We start from the raw sequence: 17283 nt of genomic DNA, 5'->3' as shown, positions 1-17283 counted from the left end.
ATTGCGTGTATTATTGGTAGTGTAGTATTAGTTCCCCTTCGGGGGGAACTCCAGCACTATAAGTGGATTTGATGTTCTAAATCCACGTATGGGAGGTTCGGTTCAGAAGCTACTCGTCTGAAAGAGTATTGAACGGGCCAATTAAGAATGAATTGGCAGCGCAAGCCTGCGCAGGTGAGCGGCATAAGCAATCAACTGAGTATATAAGCTCACCTGGCGCCAGCAGACGCTATTCTTTTTGCTTCAGAGACTTTTCTGATCGAGCTTCATGAGGGTTCCTCCTGCTGTCTACAGCCACTTCGAGTGAACGAGTGTCTCCCGGTCCAGAGCGAGTCCACGCAGCGGCAGATGGTCGAGCTGGGTTTCTCCCTTGCCTGGCGTCCCTTTGGGTCCGGTCCTCCAGAGCGGTGCGTATTGTTGCAAAGCATCCTAAAAGAGCAACACAGTCGTGCAGCACGTCCTTTTCAGGACGGCGCTCCGACTGTGCGTTTCTGGTTGCGGGGGTTTCCTGGCTCCGGATGATGGGCACGATCACTGCATTACATGTTTGGGGGTCCAGCATGTTAATGTGGTGCTCGGGGGCGGTTCATGTCGTCACTACGATGCCATGACCGTCGCGCAGTTGAGATCGCGGCAAACTCTCGTGAGAGAGCGAGCCACCCCAGTCGCCTCCTGTTCTGCAGCGGGCGCTCGGGCAGATCTGAGGGTTCCAGCGAGAGATAATCCGCCGCCTAAGGGCTCGCGGACCTCTCGCTCCTCCAAGCGCTCCATCCAAGCTTCGGGCGCTGGGAGTGATCCGTCTAATCAGATGGTAGCTCTCACGCTCGCTGACACCGGAGATCAGATGTCCTCCGCGGCATCGGAGGGTGGGCTTTCATTGTCCGACGATGATCCGGACCCGCTCGCCCCCTTCGGGCAGGTGAGCGCTGTCAAAACGGATACTGAAACGGACGTGTTAGCCGTGCTTTCCCGGGCTGCTTCGGCCGTGGGTTGGAGATGGTTTATCCCCCAGCTCCGCGGCCGGACCGACTAGAGGGGCGTTCCCTTCTTCCCAGCGACGCAAAGTAGGCTCACGCGGTCTTAAAGAGCACCTTTTTTCTGCTCGTGCTGCGTGTTCCTCCACCCTCACCACTCTTGGTGGTGGAGCCGCCAGGGGGTATGTGGCGATTCCTCAGGTTGAGTGTGCGATGGCGGTTAATCCGCGCAGCGCCTCTTCTTGGCGGGGTCTGCCTCGTCTCACATCTAAAGCCTGTGAGTTTTCGCCTCCCTCGGAGCTAGAGCTTACAAAGCTACGGACCAGGCTGCATCCGCCTTGCATGCGATAGCCACCGACCAGCGCTACCAAGCGCAGGCGCTGGCCGAGCTGCACGAGGGTGGGTCCAACCCAGGCTTATGAGCTTCGCACCGCAGCCGACTAAGCTCTTCGGACTACTAAGTCCGCTGCGTGTGCTTTGGGGAGGACGATGTCCACACTAGTGGTCCAGAAGCCCCACCTCTAACAAAACTTGGTTGATATGCGCGAAGTTGACAAAGTCCGCTTTCTTGACTCGCCCATATCCCAAGCTGGTCGGCGACACAGTCTGCGAATTCACCCAGGAATTCGAGGCAGTGAAAGAGCAGTCCGATGGGTGATGTCTAATCGGTGGCCCCGTAAGCCCGCTCCGCCCGCCGTGCCATCCATACCTGCACCTCGCCGAAGGCGCCCGCCTACGAGAGCTGCACCGCCCCCGCACTCGCCTCTGGCGAAGCGAGCGCGTCGAGCACCTCGGAAGCAGGCCACTCCCCCTGCCCAGAACGCCGCTAAGTCTGGCAACGGACCGCGAAGCGTCCCTGGGACAGGTCATCTGGAGAGGAGGGAACTTGCTCTTTCCCCGCTGGAGGGTGGGGCGCCATTTCCAACGGCACTTTTTACTGCCATGAAATGAAAGGGCACTTTTCCACTTCTCCGGAGGTGACAGCCCGAAATCTGCCAGTTTGAGCTCAGCTCTCTAGCTCGTAGGTTCGGTGCACTCCGCCAGTGGCTCACGGGCACTGCAGGCCCTGCCAGCCTGGGATGCGCCGCCTCTCAGCTCACAAGGTCTGCATGCTCCGCCAGCGGCTCACGGGCGCTGGGGGGACGGTCTCCCTTCTCCCAGCCCCCAAGCCCCCCCTCCGGAGTCAGGGTGCGGAGCCAGAGCGAATCGCTCTCCTCCAGCTCTTCTGTGGGACCCTCGCGCTCCCCGGATCAGCACACCCGCTCCGCGCTGCCCCTCCGCGGGTATGTCAACGATTGCTGCGATGACGACATTAGCGAGGGCTCTGCCTGCCTGGTTAACGCGGGCCAGCCCCTCGCGGTGGCTCATACGCACGATCAGACTCGGCTACAAACTACAGTTCTCCAAACGGCCGATCTGTTTGCTCCCCCCGAGAACGCTCATTGCCAGTTGTTTTATTCCCTGACCGAGGGCTCTCTCGGCACGGATGCACTGGCCCACAGCTGGCCTCGGGGCATATGCAAGTATGCGTTTCCCCCAGTGAGCCTGATCGCGCAGTTAATGTGCAAGGTCAGGGAGGACGAGGAGCAGGTTCTGTTAGTTGCGCCCCTCTGGCCCAACCGGATCTGGTTATCAGAGCTCTCCCTCCTCGCGACGGCCCTCCCTTGGCAGATCCCTTTGAGAGAGGACCTACTTTCTCAGGGACAAGGCACCGTCTGGCACCCTCGTCCCGATCTCTGGAACCTCCACGTGTGGTCCATAGACGCGAGGAAGACTTAGGTAACCTGCCGCCCGCGGTGGTTGATACCATCACTCAGGCTAGAGCCCCCTCTACGAGGCGCGCCTACGCCCTGAAGTGGAGTCTATTCACTGAGTGGTGTGTCTCTTGCAGAGAAGACCCCCGATCTTGCCAGATCAGTGTTGTGCTCTCTTTCCTTCAAGAGAAGCTGGACAGTAGGCTGTCGCCCTCCACTCTCAAGGTTTACGTTGCTGCCATCTCTGCTCACCATGACGTGGTGGCTGGCGGCACCGTGGGAAAGCATAACCTCATCATCCGGGTCCTCAGAGGCGCTAGGCGAATTAATCCAACTCGCCCCCCTCTCACGCCCTCTTGGGATCTCGCCCTCATTCTCACGAGCCTGCGATTGATCCCTTCGAGCCACTCGATACAGTATCTTTAAGATTTCTGTCCCTGAAGACAGCTCTGCTGGTCGCATTGGCCTCCATTAAGAGGGTCGGGGACCTGGAGGCATTTTCGGTCAGTGACTCGTGCCTGGAATTGGGGCCGGGATTTTCTCACGTTATCCTGAGACCCCGCCCGGGTTATGTGCCCAAAGTTCCTACCACTCCCTTTAGAGATCAGGTAGTAACCCTGCAAGCGCTGCCCCCGGAGGAGGCAGACCCAGCCCTGTCCTTACTTTGTCCAGTTCGCGCTCTGCGCATTTATGTGGACCGTACTCAGAACTTTAGATCTTCTGAGCAGCTCTTTGTCTGTTTTGGCGGACGGCAGCAGGGAAGTGCCGTGTCTAAACAACGTTTATCCCACTGGATTGTGGAGGACATTTCATGTGCTTATTTGAGCAGAGGTCAGCCACGCCGCATGCGCACTCCACTCGAATCGTTGCATCCTCTTGGGTGTGTGCGCGTGGCGCTTCTTTAACAGACATTTGTAGAGCTGCGGGCTGGGCGACACCCAACACATTTGCAAGATTTTATAATCTGTGAGTGGAGCCGGTTTCCTCAAGGGTGTTAGGTACCTTGGTGATTGAGGAAACAACTCGGTAGGTGTTGTACACGCTTGCGGTGCCTTTTTTCCCTAACACGGAGAGATATGCACCCTCCTGTCTGTCAGTAATATTCCCCATTCGGTGAGCCCTGCAGATTCCTCCGAGGCCCCCAGCACTGACTCAGCGGAGGAGTCACTTGCTGGCCCATTACGTTGTAGGTCTGCCCGCTGGTCAGCCCGCGTTTTGGGTCTAGGTGCCTGCTATGGCCGATCCCCGCTGGTGATCCCCATATGCTTTTTCCGCCACGGTTTAGTTCCCCCCCTGGGCGGACCCGTGCTTTCCCTATCTGCTAACCACCTTTTATGCGTACTCCCCCTTTTCAGGGTTAGTCCATATGTAATTCCATTTGTTTCCCCTATTGGGTGCGGATGGTCTCCGCAGCGTCCTCCCTACTGGGATGGCACGCTTCCCAACGTACTGTCGTGTATTCCTAGAATTATCTAGACGCTAGCGACTCCCAAAAAAGATACCTATTCCGTAAAACTTCTTTTGAAGTGGGATAAGTTAGGGCCAAGGGCACGTTGGAGGACCACGCCTCTCATGATCTGGGCGCGTCACGCTTGCCTGACCGCTCTCTCATGGTGGGTGTTGGTAAGGTACAGTCATTATGGCACTTTCAATGGGCTCTCATACGTGGATTTAGAACATCAAATCCACTTATAGTGCTGGAGTTCCCCCCGAAGGGGAACGTTCGAGGTTACTAAAGTAACCCTTCGTTCCCCGAGGAGGGGAACGGAAGCACTATACTCCGTCGCCATAATGACTGTCCCTTAGCTGTTAAAAGTCTCTTCAGCTTAAAAAGGATAGCGTCTGCTGGCGCCAGGTGAGCTTATATACTCAGTTGATTGCTTATGCCGCTCACCTGCGCAGGCTTGCGCTGCCAATTCATTCTTAATTGGCCCGTTCAATACTCTTTCAGACGAGTAGCTTCTGAACTGAACCTCCCATACGTGGATTTAGAACATCAAATCCACTTATAGTGCTTCTGTTCCCCTCCTCGGGGAACGAAGGGTTACTTTAGTAACCTCGAATGTTTATATTACTTGAATAGAGGAACCTGCATTAAAAAAAATAAAAATATCTTGAAAGCTCAAACAGTTTTCTTTTTATACATTGCATACATAAATATCTTCTAAAACATCTCAAATATGTTCTACAAAACTGGCTGCAAGGTGGTGCATTGGGTAGCACATTCGTCTCACAGCAAGAAAGTTGCTGGTTCGAGCCTTGGCTGGGTCAGTTGACAATTCTGTGTGGAGTTTGTATATTCTCCCCATGGTGTGGGTTTCCTTCGGGTGCTCCGGTTTCCCCCACAAGACCGAAGCAGTAGTGCAGTACATTTGAATTGGGTAGGCTAAATTGTCTGTAGTGTATGTGTGTGAATGAGAGCGTATATATGTTTCCCATGGGTTGCAGCCTGAAGGGCATCCGCTGCGTAAAACATATGCTGGATAAGTCGGCAGTTCCTTCTGCTGTGGCGATCCTTATTAATAAAGGGACTAATCCTTAGGTAGTTAAAAGGTTCATTGTGTTTGTTTTTATGTAAACTGCAGCTTTCACTAATAGTTCATATCTGATACAGCAATTTAAAATGTATTTTTGCTGATGTAAAATTTACGAAAACAATATATATCTTGCAGATGCTAATGTCAAAACATGAGCTATCTTGTATTTAAATGTACACATTGCATTAGTTCATGCATTGCCTGGATATTGAGCCCATGACCCTGTCATTTCTATCACCGTGCTTTAATGTAACATAATGTAGTCAGGTTGAGTCAGACATAGTAATGTGTTTTGCTAGAAGTAGACCATCTGTCCATTTAAAAGCAAATGGAAAGACCATTAAATAAAGAGCATTTATCAAGAGCCATCACTGCCATCACATTATTGTAACGCACATTATTGGAAAACCGCGCTCTATTCTGTGTGTGATTAACAAACAGACATTTAATTCAACAGTCTGAAACCACCACGAACTCCAAAGTAGCCTCTCCAAGCTCTCTTAAAAGTGAAGTTAACATTATCTTCAACGAATGATAATGATTGACCTTTAATGAACTCCAGATTCTTTTAAAAACATCAAGCTACTTAATGCCTAGATTGAGTTCAGGCACATTGTTGTCACATGTGGAGAATATGAGTGGAAGTGTCTTAAGATCATCTCTCCCTCAGTGTAAATGCTGAAGAATACACAAGAGATGGATCAATATCTAATTTGCCATCGTCCATATTTCTCTACAAGACAAATGCAAGTGCGCATGTTATGCTGTTTGCACACAATATGTCATGCACATCAACTCCAAGATAGAAATCAAAAGCAATGAAGAAGCAGACATATTTCTAAAGCATTCTTCAATAATTAGAAGACAAAAAAACCCACATATAATACTGTAGGTCTTCATGTGTGCTTGCTAGCAAATAATATTGACAAAAGCTTACATTGGGAGATCACATAGCTATACAGAAATATGCTTTCAAACTGATAAATTCTCATGTACTATTTAAAAACAAAAAATGCAAAAGAAAATTGGATTTCAAAGCTTAAGCTGGCATCAATATGTCCTATTATTCTTAATGATGTAAAGATCTGCCTTAGGTCATCCATGGCTGTGTTTACACCATGAGCTGTGAATTAAACTTGTGCTCAAAATGAAAATTTGGTATAATATTTTCATCCCATGACTTCACGGAGATAACAAGCAAATGAATGCTATGTCGGACTATTTCATTGGGGTGTGTGGGGTCTTAAAGTTTTAAGATGTCTAAAAATGTTAAATTTACTTAAATGGGGTGTTGTAGGTCTTGAATCATTTTTAACAGGTCTTTATTTGCCTTTCTCTGTGTAAAGATATGCCCAATCAGGCCAACACTCATTGAATCACTAACAATCCATCTAAAAAAATGTTAAACAAATGTTACATTTGTTAACCATTATATGGTTTCATTATTTTCCTTACATACTTACAATAACATTTGTGTAAAGGTTCTTACAGTAGCTACCTGGTGAGGACACTGACCTGTACAATGTGCTTTGCATATATATATTTTTTTTATTGTTGTTAAAACTTGTCTTATAGTTGGTTAAACAGTATACGTTTTCCCAGAGATGGGTTGTGGCTGGAAGGGCATCCACTGTGTAAAAATGTGCTGGATAAGTTGGCGGTTCATTCCGCTGTGGTGACCCCGGATTAATAAAAGGACTGAGCCGACAAGAAAATGAATGAATGAAAGCAGTATACGTATATAACTAGACTTCGCTTGTTTTGACAGATTATTTAAAATATGTGGCTAAAAAAATAACTAAACTTATAATTATTATTATTATTATTATTAATAGGGCAAGTGGATATCTTTGCCTCTGGCCAATCTGTAGTTTTTTGCCCTGTAAAAGTCTGAAATTTTCTTCATAATGGACTTTATAGGTCCTAAAAGGTCTAAAATTGACTGATTAGTATAATCATATTGATGTATGACAATTACATAATTTTAAAACAGCGTATAAGTATGCAAATAAGTATTGAATACGTCAACATTGAGGTGCCATTGACTTGAAATTTTCTCCAGATGTTGGTAACAACCACAGAAATCCATATGCAAAGAAAACATCCATTTAGTTTACAAATGAACTTGTGTATAATAAAATGAAATGGTACAGGGAAAAAGCATTGAACACATGAAGAAAGGAAGGTGTAGAAAGGCAGTGAAAGCCCAGACAGCAGCTGAATTCTCTCAGTAGTTATCCAGCAACCCTCTGCCCTTCGTCACTGTAAATTAATAGAAGCTGCTTTAGTCCAACATCTTCATTAGCATGATGATAAAGATAAAACCAGGGTGGACATTTGAGCTTGACAATGATCCAAACACAGCCAAGGAAACTCTTATATGCTTTCAGAGAAAGACAATCAAGCTGTAGAATGGCCCAGCCAATCACCTGACTTAAATCGAATATAAAATACAAAATACAGATCAGATTTGATAGACGAGACCCACAGAACCATCAAGATTGTTACACTCTGTTGAAGTTGAAGCTGCCGTCAACAACAAAAAAACCTTTTATTTCAAGAGTTCACACTTAGATATTGCTTGACAGCTGTAAGCAGGTTTGGCATGCTGTCCCGGGAGAGAACCCTGAGCTCGGAGATAGTTGAGCCCAGGGCTCCCGCCAGGTCCATAGAGCATGTGAGGGGAGTACGAGATCAGGTGGTTCTCGAGAGCTCCCCTTTTTGTAAAGGAGAAAAGGAGGAGAAAGGGGTGGATGGGGGGTTTCTTCGGAAAACGAAGATAAGGGAGTAATGTCTAGCTAGGCTACTTATAGTGGGTTAGGATAGATCTGATTGGTTAACTAATGAGTGTAGATAGGTGGCCAGCTGCTGTCAATTATATCACGTGCTCCTCTCGAAATTAGTTTAAAAACTTCACTTCAAGAGTTCACACTTAGATATTGCTTGACAGCTGTAAGCAGGTTTGGCATGCTGTCCCGGGAGAGAACCCTGAGCTCGGAGATAGTTGAGCCCAGGGCTCCCGCCAGGTCCATAGAGCATGTGAGGGGAGTACGAGATCAGGTGGTTCTCGAGAGCTCCCCAAATGCATGAAGCTCGGGACAGCAGCCGTGTATTCGAAGAAACTCCCCAAAAGGCTTGAAATGCTATATCCGGCTGCTGGATATAGTTATTTGAAAAAGAAAAGGTAAAGAGGGCTCCTTTGGAGCAAAGGGTGAAACAGGTTCCTGCGGGAACCCGAGCAGAGTTGGCTTGGGCTGTGAATACTCCTGCTGGAGTAGAGACTCGGGGAGACCCCTGCGGGGGTCAGAGCCATGGGGTGGGCGGGAATCCTGCTGGAGTCATTACAAGGGAAGGGGAGTGAAGGACTCCGGCTGGAGAGGGGGGTGAAGGGGGGCAGGGGGGCGGGGACTCCGAAGGAGTAATTTGCTCGAGGAACACTCCTTGCGGAGATTGAGCTGGGAGGTGGCAGCACTATATATAATTATATATTTATATGAAACATATAGATATATAAATATATAATGGGGTAATCTAGGGCCTTGGGGGGGGGCGTTTTTACTGACTCTTGCGAGAGTCGAAGCTCTTGGCTCTCCTGCGGGAGAGAGAGCTGTATGTGCCATCTCCAGCTGGAGTCGGGAAAAGGAATGGTCGGTGAAGCCCCAGCTGAAGGGGGAAATGGCAGTTGGGCGATGACCCCTGCGGGGGTCCGGTGCTCGGGATTAACTCCGCGGGAGTTAGAGCTTGAGGGTGACAGCACTATATATAAATATATATTTATATGCGTGGGTGCATATATATATACATATATATAAATAAATTTAAAAAATAAAAGATAAGTGTGAGAAATAAACAAAAATAAACATAAATAAAAGCTAGGGCCGGGGAGGGTCGGTGACATGACTCGTGTCACAGCTCGGGGTTGGGTGAGCTATTTAGCTGCTCCAGTAGGAGTCGGGAAAGATGAGGGGGAGGTGAAGACTTCTTACTGGAGGGTGACGGGCGGTATAGGTGCTCTGGGGGTGTTCCTGCAGGAACAGAGCGTGAGGGTGACAGCACTATATATAAATTCATATTTATATGCGTGGGTGCATATAGATATAAATTTATATAAATAAAATCAAACAGAGAGAAAAATAAATAGTGCTATACTATATGTCATTATGGAATGACATAATATAAAAAGCTAAGGCCAGGGCAGTGAGATGATTCCTGCGAGAATCGAAGCTCGGGGTAACGCCCCTGCGGGGGCCAGAGCCATGGGGGGGGCGGGGTCTTACAGAAGTTAGAAAAGTTGGGGGGCAGTGAAAACTTCTGTGGCAGCGGCCGGGGGGGGGGCAGGGGTGACAAGGGGGCCTGGGCAGGGAGAGAACTCCTACTGGAGTTAGGTGAGTGAAAAGGGGGAGAAGGCTGAGTGCAAATCAGCTGGAAGGAAGAAAGGAAGCTAGATGGCTGGGTCATGCCCGCGCCCTTGGGAGACTGGGTAGTTCCTCTGCCCTCGGGAAGCTGGTATGGTTGGGTCGTATTCTCTCCCTGGACTAGGCCCATGCCCTTGGCCGCTGGGATTACTGCGTCTGCTGGTGAGGGTCCTCTGAGCTTCCCTGAGATGGCTGTGGCTGAGTCAGATATAAGATTTGAAGGCGTCGGGAGACTACTTTCCTAGTGTTTGTATGTGTTGTTACGATAGCCCTTGTGTGCTGCTGTGGTGGTGGCTCCAATTCTGAATGAGTGACTGGATTATGAATCTGGTGGGAAGCCTGAATGGTCCTATGACTTTAAGGTGTTATGAAACCAAAAATGTTATTGAACGGAATGTGTGGATGTGTTGAGCAGTGAGAAACTGATGAGGTGTTCTGGGGTAACTTAAAATGTATAAATGAATGCTGACGCAAATTGTGTATGCTGTGGTTATGGGATTATCATCTTAAAAGGAGAGATGGAGTCAGCTGCGGCTCTGCTTCTGATACCAGTTTCTGAAAATAAAGCAAAAGAGAGTCAGCGATTTCCTATGCAACTAGGAACATGTACAGCAGTATTTTTTTTTTTTTTTTTTTTTTTTTTTTTCTTTCAGAATGTATTGACTATATTGCCCGTTAGAAGCGCATTGGCCCCGATAATATACCCACGAAGGGGGCAGCATCTGTGTAAAAATGATATACTGAGGATGAAATTGGATAGCTAATAAATGAATGGCTTCTATTCCAGCGCTTAAGGAAGGAAGCATAAGCAGGTCGCATGCTTTAAGCGCTACCTGATGGTTACGAACCTTTATGAATTTCATTTCTGTTAAACCAGGAGTCACCAAATATGGTACCGATGGGCACCAGATAGCTCACGAGGCTCTCGTGTGTTGCTCACAGGCCTGTTCTAAAATAGCTCACCATAACACCACTTACAAGTAAGCTTTCTCTAAAATAGAAGTAATCATTTAAAAATGTAAATATTTGCAAAGATAAATAAAATAGTGTTGCACGTTGATATATTAATTACGGGGTATTTCCTACCCTGTTAAATCATTGTTGGTAACTTTGAGAGAATCATAACATGATCAGTGACTACACCTGGATGAATATTATTCATTATTAAAAATAACCAAAAACTTAAATTATAATTATAAGTAAATTGAGCAATTTGTTATTTGAGAAGTGTTTATCCAACTGGTAGCCCTCCACGTTAATCGGTGCCCGAAAGTAGCTCTTAGTTTCAGAGGTTAGTGACTCCCGTGTTAAACGCTAAAGACAACATTTTGAAGAAAGCTGAAAACCTGTAACCATTGACTTTCACAGGAAGGAAATAAATAATAAGGAAGTCAGTGCGGCTGTCCGTAGTGCCCAGCCACAATTCATGATACTTCGTATTCTGCCGCGCCGCGGAGCGCTATTTGTATAATTGATTAGTTTATTTGATAAAGTATGAATGCGTGAGTCTGGTGTGCATTAATCTACTATTCTCTGTCGTAAGTGCGTCGCGTCACCGCGCCGTCGGCGCCTCTGGTGCGCGACGCCCTTCAGGCAGAGTTTGTTACGGCCAAGATCGGATTTAGATCATTTCTCTTCTATTCCGGAGATTGCTGCTGCGAGATGAAATAGGTGAGTGACGAAAAGGCATCCCTGCGGGATATTGCGCATGTGTGTTTGATGTTCTAGATGGAGAGCAGTTTATGCTTAGCGTGATATTTTTCTTCCAGAATATAAAAGGCGCAAATATATTGCGCATGTGTGTTTGATGTTCTAGATGGAGAGCAGTTATGCTTAGCGTGATATTTTTCTTCCAGAATATAATCGATTGTCGATTTATTCAAGTAGCTTATTAATGCTTGAAATTCTATCACTCCAAATTGATGCTTAAGAATTCTATAGAAGTGCTTAAGCCGGAGGTTCTTCCGCAATGAGAATGCAAATATTAGAAAACCGGTCACTAGTTTAGCTGGGGGATATTAGGGAGAGAGAAACGGGAACTTGTAGGTGAATTACGTGCAAACACCGTAGTTATTGGCGAAATCCAGCGGATCGTTTTTAAGCATAAATGTGTGGGCTACTTTTGCATCCGAATGTTAAACGGACTACGAAATGTAATTGTGACCTCCGATTGCCAGAAATCGGGTGGCGGGTGTAATGTTGATTGCAACCGAGCGCTGCAGCCGTCTAGATTAGAGAGATTGCTTGGTTTATAACGTGATAATTTAAGCATATTCATCAGGTAGAATCATGCTGTTAAAGCTGAAAAAGGCAGAATTATGAGGAGATGAAAGAGCCGTTATTAGACGTTTTTAGAAACGTTCTAATGTCCATTTCAGTAGGGCTGGTATGGATGTGCTTAACAGGGAATTGCTCTGTGATTTCTGGTGTAGTGTTGGTGGACGGCTAGTGAGGTTGTGGGAAGGGAGCGCCGAGATCGGCTGTGCTTCAGTAGACGAAACCTGGAATGAGAAATTCAGAAAATTAGGTCAGTTACAAACGTAATTCAGTAAAAGCATAAACATATTGAGAAAAGTCGACAAGTAATTTCTATTTTATAATAGAAAATAATCAGCAGTAGCTGCGAGCTTGTAAAAATGAGAGGGGGAAAAAGCAATGATACGCAAGGTAGAGGGGCGGGGTGCGTAGGTGGTAAGGATCGCTGAAAGAGGAGGACTGGAGTGTGCACTGGAATCGGGAGCTGCAGGATGGAAGAGGTGAGGTGGGATTCCCAAGAGTTGCTTTATTGTCCTGGAGATAGGTTTTATCCGTGTTTAGAATTATGATTGCTGCAATATGTCCAAATCCAATATTGCTTTTTAATCCTTTCCTTGATTCTCCGGGGAGGCGGAGAGATTGCGGGTTTAATGTCTGTTTAGGATAGGGGGTGTGGCAGGAGCGTGTTATGTCCTGGGGGTGGCGGTGAAGACGTGGATTCGCAAGTGTTTTGGGTTTAATGCAGCGGCTTTGAATTATGGTCCCGGCGTCTAGGAGTTTGGAGGAGTTCAAAGTGACAGTCGTTGTTGGATATGAGTGACACATGATGATGCTGGAGAAGGTACGTAGCGGAGCTGGGGATTGCATTGTGATCTGGCTGGAGTGGATAGGCCTACGGCCTCTCGTTGGAGCCTCGGTCTCGAGCTGACTTTCATGCTGGGCTGGTTGTTGTTAAGACGGGGCTGGTGTTTCAGGGAGCCCGGAGCTTTCTTTCTTGTATGTAGCTGCGCTGATGCTGTTGTGATCTCAGCCGCCGTCGCTGTTGTTGTTGTTTTTGTCATTTTTTGTAGTTGCTGACGATGGTATTAAAGGTGGTGTGGTATTGCTGTTGAAGAATAGTAGGAGATGTGGAGGATCCGTTTTGTCCGTGAGTAACTTTTGGAGGAGCTAGAGCGGACCTGTCGTTTGTTTCTTCGGAAAACGAAGATAAGGGAGTAATGTCTAGCTAGGCTACTTATAGTGGGTTAGGATAGATCTGATTGGTTAACTAATGAGTGTAGATAGGTGGCCAGCTGCTGTCAATTATATCACGTGCTCCTCTCGAAATTAGTTTAAAAACTTCACATAAAGTATATCATTATTACACACAGCATTTTTTTCCAGTTTTCTTTTTGTTTTATCTTACATTTCTTTTTGTATTGTTTGGGTTTTTACCAAAATCTGGTTCAATTTTATGTCAACAACTACTTTATGAATAATATTCCCAGGAACAACGTGAAATGTTTAATACTTATTTTCCTATTGTGCATCCACACAAATAGACATTTTCACGCTAGATTGCATTGTTGCTGAAGCTCTTAAAAGATAATCATATGAAACACATGAGGGTTATTTAAATTATGACAGAATCTCAATTTTTTTGGGGTGGCCCATTAACTAGATTTACTTTATGATCCAGGTTTTACATTCGAAACCACTGCCAAACAAATGTGCTACCATAATGGCCGTTTTCATCACAAGGCCTAGGACACTGTTTTTAGTCACCTCGAGGTTTTTAAAAACAATTCAGATATTTCCAAGAAGACACAGCAAGCCGATCTGTTGGAGAATCTTATTAGCCAGCTATTAAAATAATGATAATTTTTCCACTTAAACTGTGGCTAGATTTGTCATAACATTAAAAACTAAACCAAAAAATCATGCAATTATCCTTGACACTGCAACCAATTAACATTAAAATTAAGACATAATTATCACCTCGTTTGACCAAAAGAGTTGCCATGCCAACAATCACACTGTATATCTGAGGCTCCATTGAGGAAAGAAAAGGAGAATGCTGATCATCAAATTTAATTGAAAAACAAATTGGCCGACATTGACTGTAATTAATAGCTGGATTACAGCTGCTCAAACTAATATCTATGTTTGCATGTGTTTAAATATGTGGTAAGGAGGCCTCAACTTGTTTTTTTCCTCATGTATTTAAATGTAATAGGTTTTTGCCGTTTTTTTGTAAAAAAAAAAAAAAAAAAAAAACTCCTTTTTGAACAATAAGTATTGTGAACAGCTTTCTACAAATTTAACAAATGGAGCTATTCAGTTTGAAACCCTAATACCCATTAGAGAATTTGCATTTTTACCCATGGTTTCTTTTGGGATTTACTGATTGGCTTTTAGAGCAGTAGTTTTCAATTCATGATTCAAAGAAGGCACAGCATGTGGGTTACATTTGAGGCGGCATAACTTAAATTACACTTAGTCACATCTACGAAATTATTCTGAAACCATTGTGTGTTTTTTTTTAGCCATATTCCTGGAGGATGACCGACACTGCATGTTTTGGATGTCTCCGTTGTCTGTCACACCCATATCAGGTCTTTCAGTCTCTGCTAATAAGCTGATGATTTGAATCAGGTGTGTTTGGTTAAGGAGAGATGGGCTGCGTCCGAAATCATCTACTACTCAGTAGGTACTGAATTTGAATTTAAATGTAGTACTCGACCATTAAAAAATTACATTCTGTAAAGTATGAATGTCAGTAGTATGAATGGAACTCGGACATACTACAACTACTATTTTGTCATGATCACGTGACCTACTTGTGTCAGTTGCTTCCCTTCACTCCTGTCCATGAATTCTCTCACGCTGTTTCATGAGATAGTGTAGAGTCCATCAGATGCGCACTTCAGAATCTGGCCAGAAGTAGTCGGTCATCCAGGTACTTCTCAAATACTGTTTTTCGAATTTTGTGAATTCGGACATACTACTCGGAGTGCATACTGTTTTTAGCGTACTATATAGTGTGGAAGTATGCAATTTTAGACACAGCTATGGAAAATGTGCAGAGTTGGTGGTCCTTCGTGAATGTGGTTGAGAAACACTGGTTTAGAACACAAGCTATTGACACAGCATGGTCACCCAAATTTATTTATTATTATTTTGGATAGAAATAGTTAGCAAATGTGATTTGTTTTAAATATATGGACTAATATATTTTTTAAAATATGTGGATGGAGAGAAATGCTTGATAAATCATCTATGGAATGACCATATCTATTTCAGCAAGCATTTAAAAGCATGTGATTATTATTATTATTTATGTTTTTTGTAGAAACTATTTAAATTTCTACAACATACCAAAAGATCAAAGATTAGTTTTTAAATTAAAATTAAAATGATTTTATTAAATTAAATTAAATTAAATTAAATTAAATTAAATTAAATTAAATTATTTTTTTATTTTTATTTTATTTTATTTATTTATTTTATCATTAACTGTTATTTTATTTTATCTCATTTATTTGAATTTATCATTCTTTTATTTTATTCCAATATACATATTTAATATTTTCATATTCATATTTAAAGTTAATATGATAATACTTAATATTATAATGCCACTTATTTCCTGGCTATTCATATTGCTCTGGCAATATATATTTGTTTATAAAGCATGCGTGGAGAGCAATGCTTGATGAATCATGTAGGAAATGACCATATCTATTTCAGCAAGCAGTTAAAAGCATGTGATTTCCTTTTTTTCTATAAATCACTGTAATTTTTCTAAAACATGTGCTGGATAAGTTGTGGCAACCCTAGATTAGTAAAGAGACTAAGCCGAAAAGAAAATGAATACTGCGCCCCATGTCACCTTAATTTCAATTCATTTTATTGTAATACTTTAATTAAATTTATCATTATATTCATTTTATTTATTTTAATGTATATTTGCATATGTTTTTTAATTTTATTCCAACAGACATATTTATTTTCATTTTCTTGTTTAAAGTTAATGTTATAGTACTTATTATTATTATTATGCTTATTTCCTGCTGGTTCATAACTCTAGGGCAACAGGGAATAAGGGAAACCTGAAGAAAAATAAACGAATGAGTTTCTTTCCTAGTTTCCTCAGTCACTCAATCAATATATATTTATGTTATAGTTTTTTTTTAAGTAGTTTAAATAAATTACAATTTTTCTATCAATGATTACTTGATTCATTGATTGTTTTTTTTTCTTACTTATTATTTTAGTAATAGCCTAGCTTTCATTCATCTTTCTATTCATCTCAAGATTGATAATCGATAATAATAAGAAATGTTTCATGAGATCAGCATATTAAATGACTTCTGAAGCCTGGAGTAATGATGCTGAAAATTCAGCTTTGCATCCCAGGAAGAAATGACACATTTCATAATATATGAGCAGTCACTACATTCAGATTCTATATAAAATAATGATTGTCTTACTGCAAAAGAATGAGCACGATGAGCATGAAGGCAGCCATGATGATAAAGGGCATCCCGGGGAAGGTTGGGAGGGTCAGAGGGTACAGACCGTTAAAGATGGTAGCAGCAATGAGGATGCAGGTCGCTTCCACTGAGGCCGAGAAGGAGAACATGGCACCTGAACACATCAGAATTCAGCTCCATCAAAACATGAAACAGGAATGGAGCAAAATCACGCTCAGCTGGCTGCCAGGGAATTCAATTCATGCTTCATGAATTTAGAGGATATTTTGGTTAGGAGGAAAATGCACAAAACACACGAGAACTTATATTTATGTGTGTAATATTACTCATATAATAATTTTATCCTTCTGACTTATCAAAATAAATTTGTTAGTTCAGCAAAGTATGAATTATTTGCCCCCCTGGTTATTTTTTCCCCAATTTCTGTTTAACGCAGAGAAGATTTTTTCAACACATTTCTAAACAAAATAGTTTTAATACCTCATTTCTAATAACTGATTTATTTTATTTTTCCCATGATGACAGTGAATAATATTGGATTAGATCTTTTTCAAGACACTTCTATACAGCTTAAAGTGACATTTAAAGGCTTAACTAGATTAATTAGGTTAACTAGGCAGGTTAAGGTAATTTGGCAAGTTATTGTGTAACGAAGGTTTGTACTGTTGACTGTCAAAAAAAAAATAGCTTAAAGGGTCTAATAATTTTGACCTTATTATTATTTTTTCTAAATTAAAAACTGATTTTATTCTAGCCCAAATAAAACAATTAAGTCTTATTAAAAGGAAAAGAAAAAATCAAAGGAGGGCTAATAATTCTGACTTCAACTGTCTATATATATATAAACAGTAGTTCTATCTGCCTCTCAAATC

At 43.5% G+C, this 17283-nt stretch overlaps 1 protein-coding gene across 1 annotated transcript in view; it reads right to left on the bottom strand.

Moving 5' to 3' along the window:
* zgc:174356 overlaps positions 1-17283 on the bottom strand; it is a 74042-nt gene that overhangs the window by 26202 nt on the left and 30557 nt on the right. Inside the window, exon 6 of the mRNA NM_001328606.1 lies at positions 16409-16565. Coding sequence (NP_001315535.1) covers positions 16409-16565 — 157 coding nt within the window. The remainder of the gene's footprint in view (positions 1-16408; positions 16566-17283) is intronic.

The sequence above is a fragment of the Danio rerio genome, chromosome 17 (genome assembly GCF_052040795.2).
Source record: "Danio rerio strain M-AB ecotype USA chromosome 17, GRCz13ab, whole genome shotgun sequence".
In the NCBI taxonomy this organism is placed as follows: Eukaryota; Metazoa; Chordata; class Actinopteri; order Cypriniformes; family Danionidae; genus Danio; species Danio rerio.
Note: the sequence above shows the minus strand (reverse complement) of the source record. Positions and strands in the feature narration are given on the sequence as shown.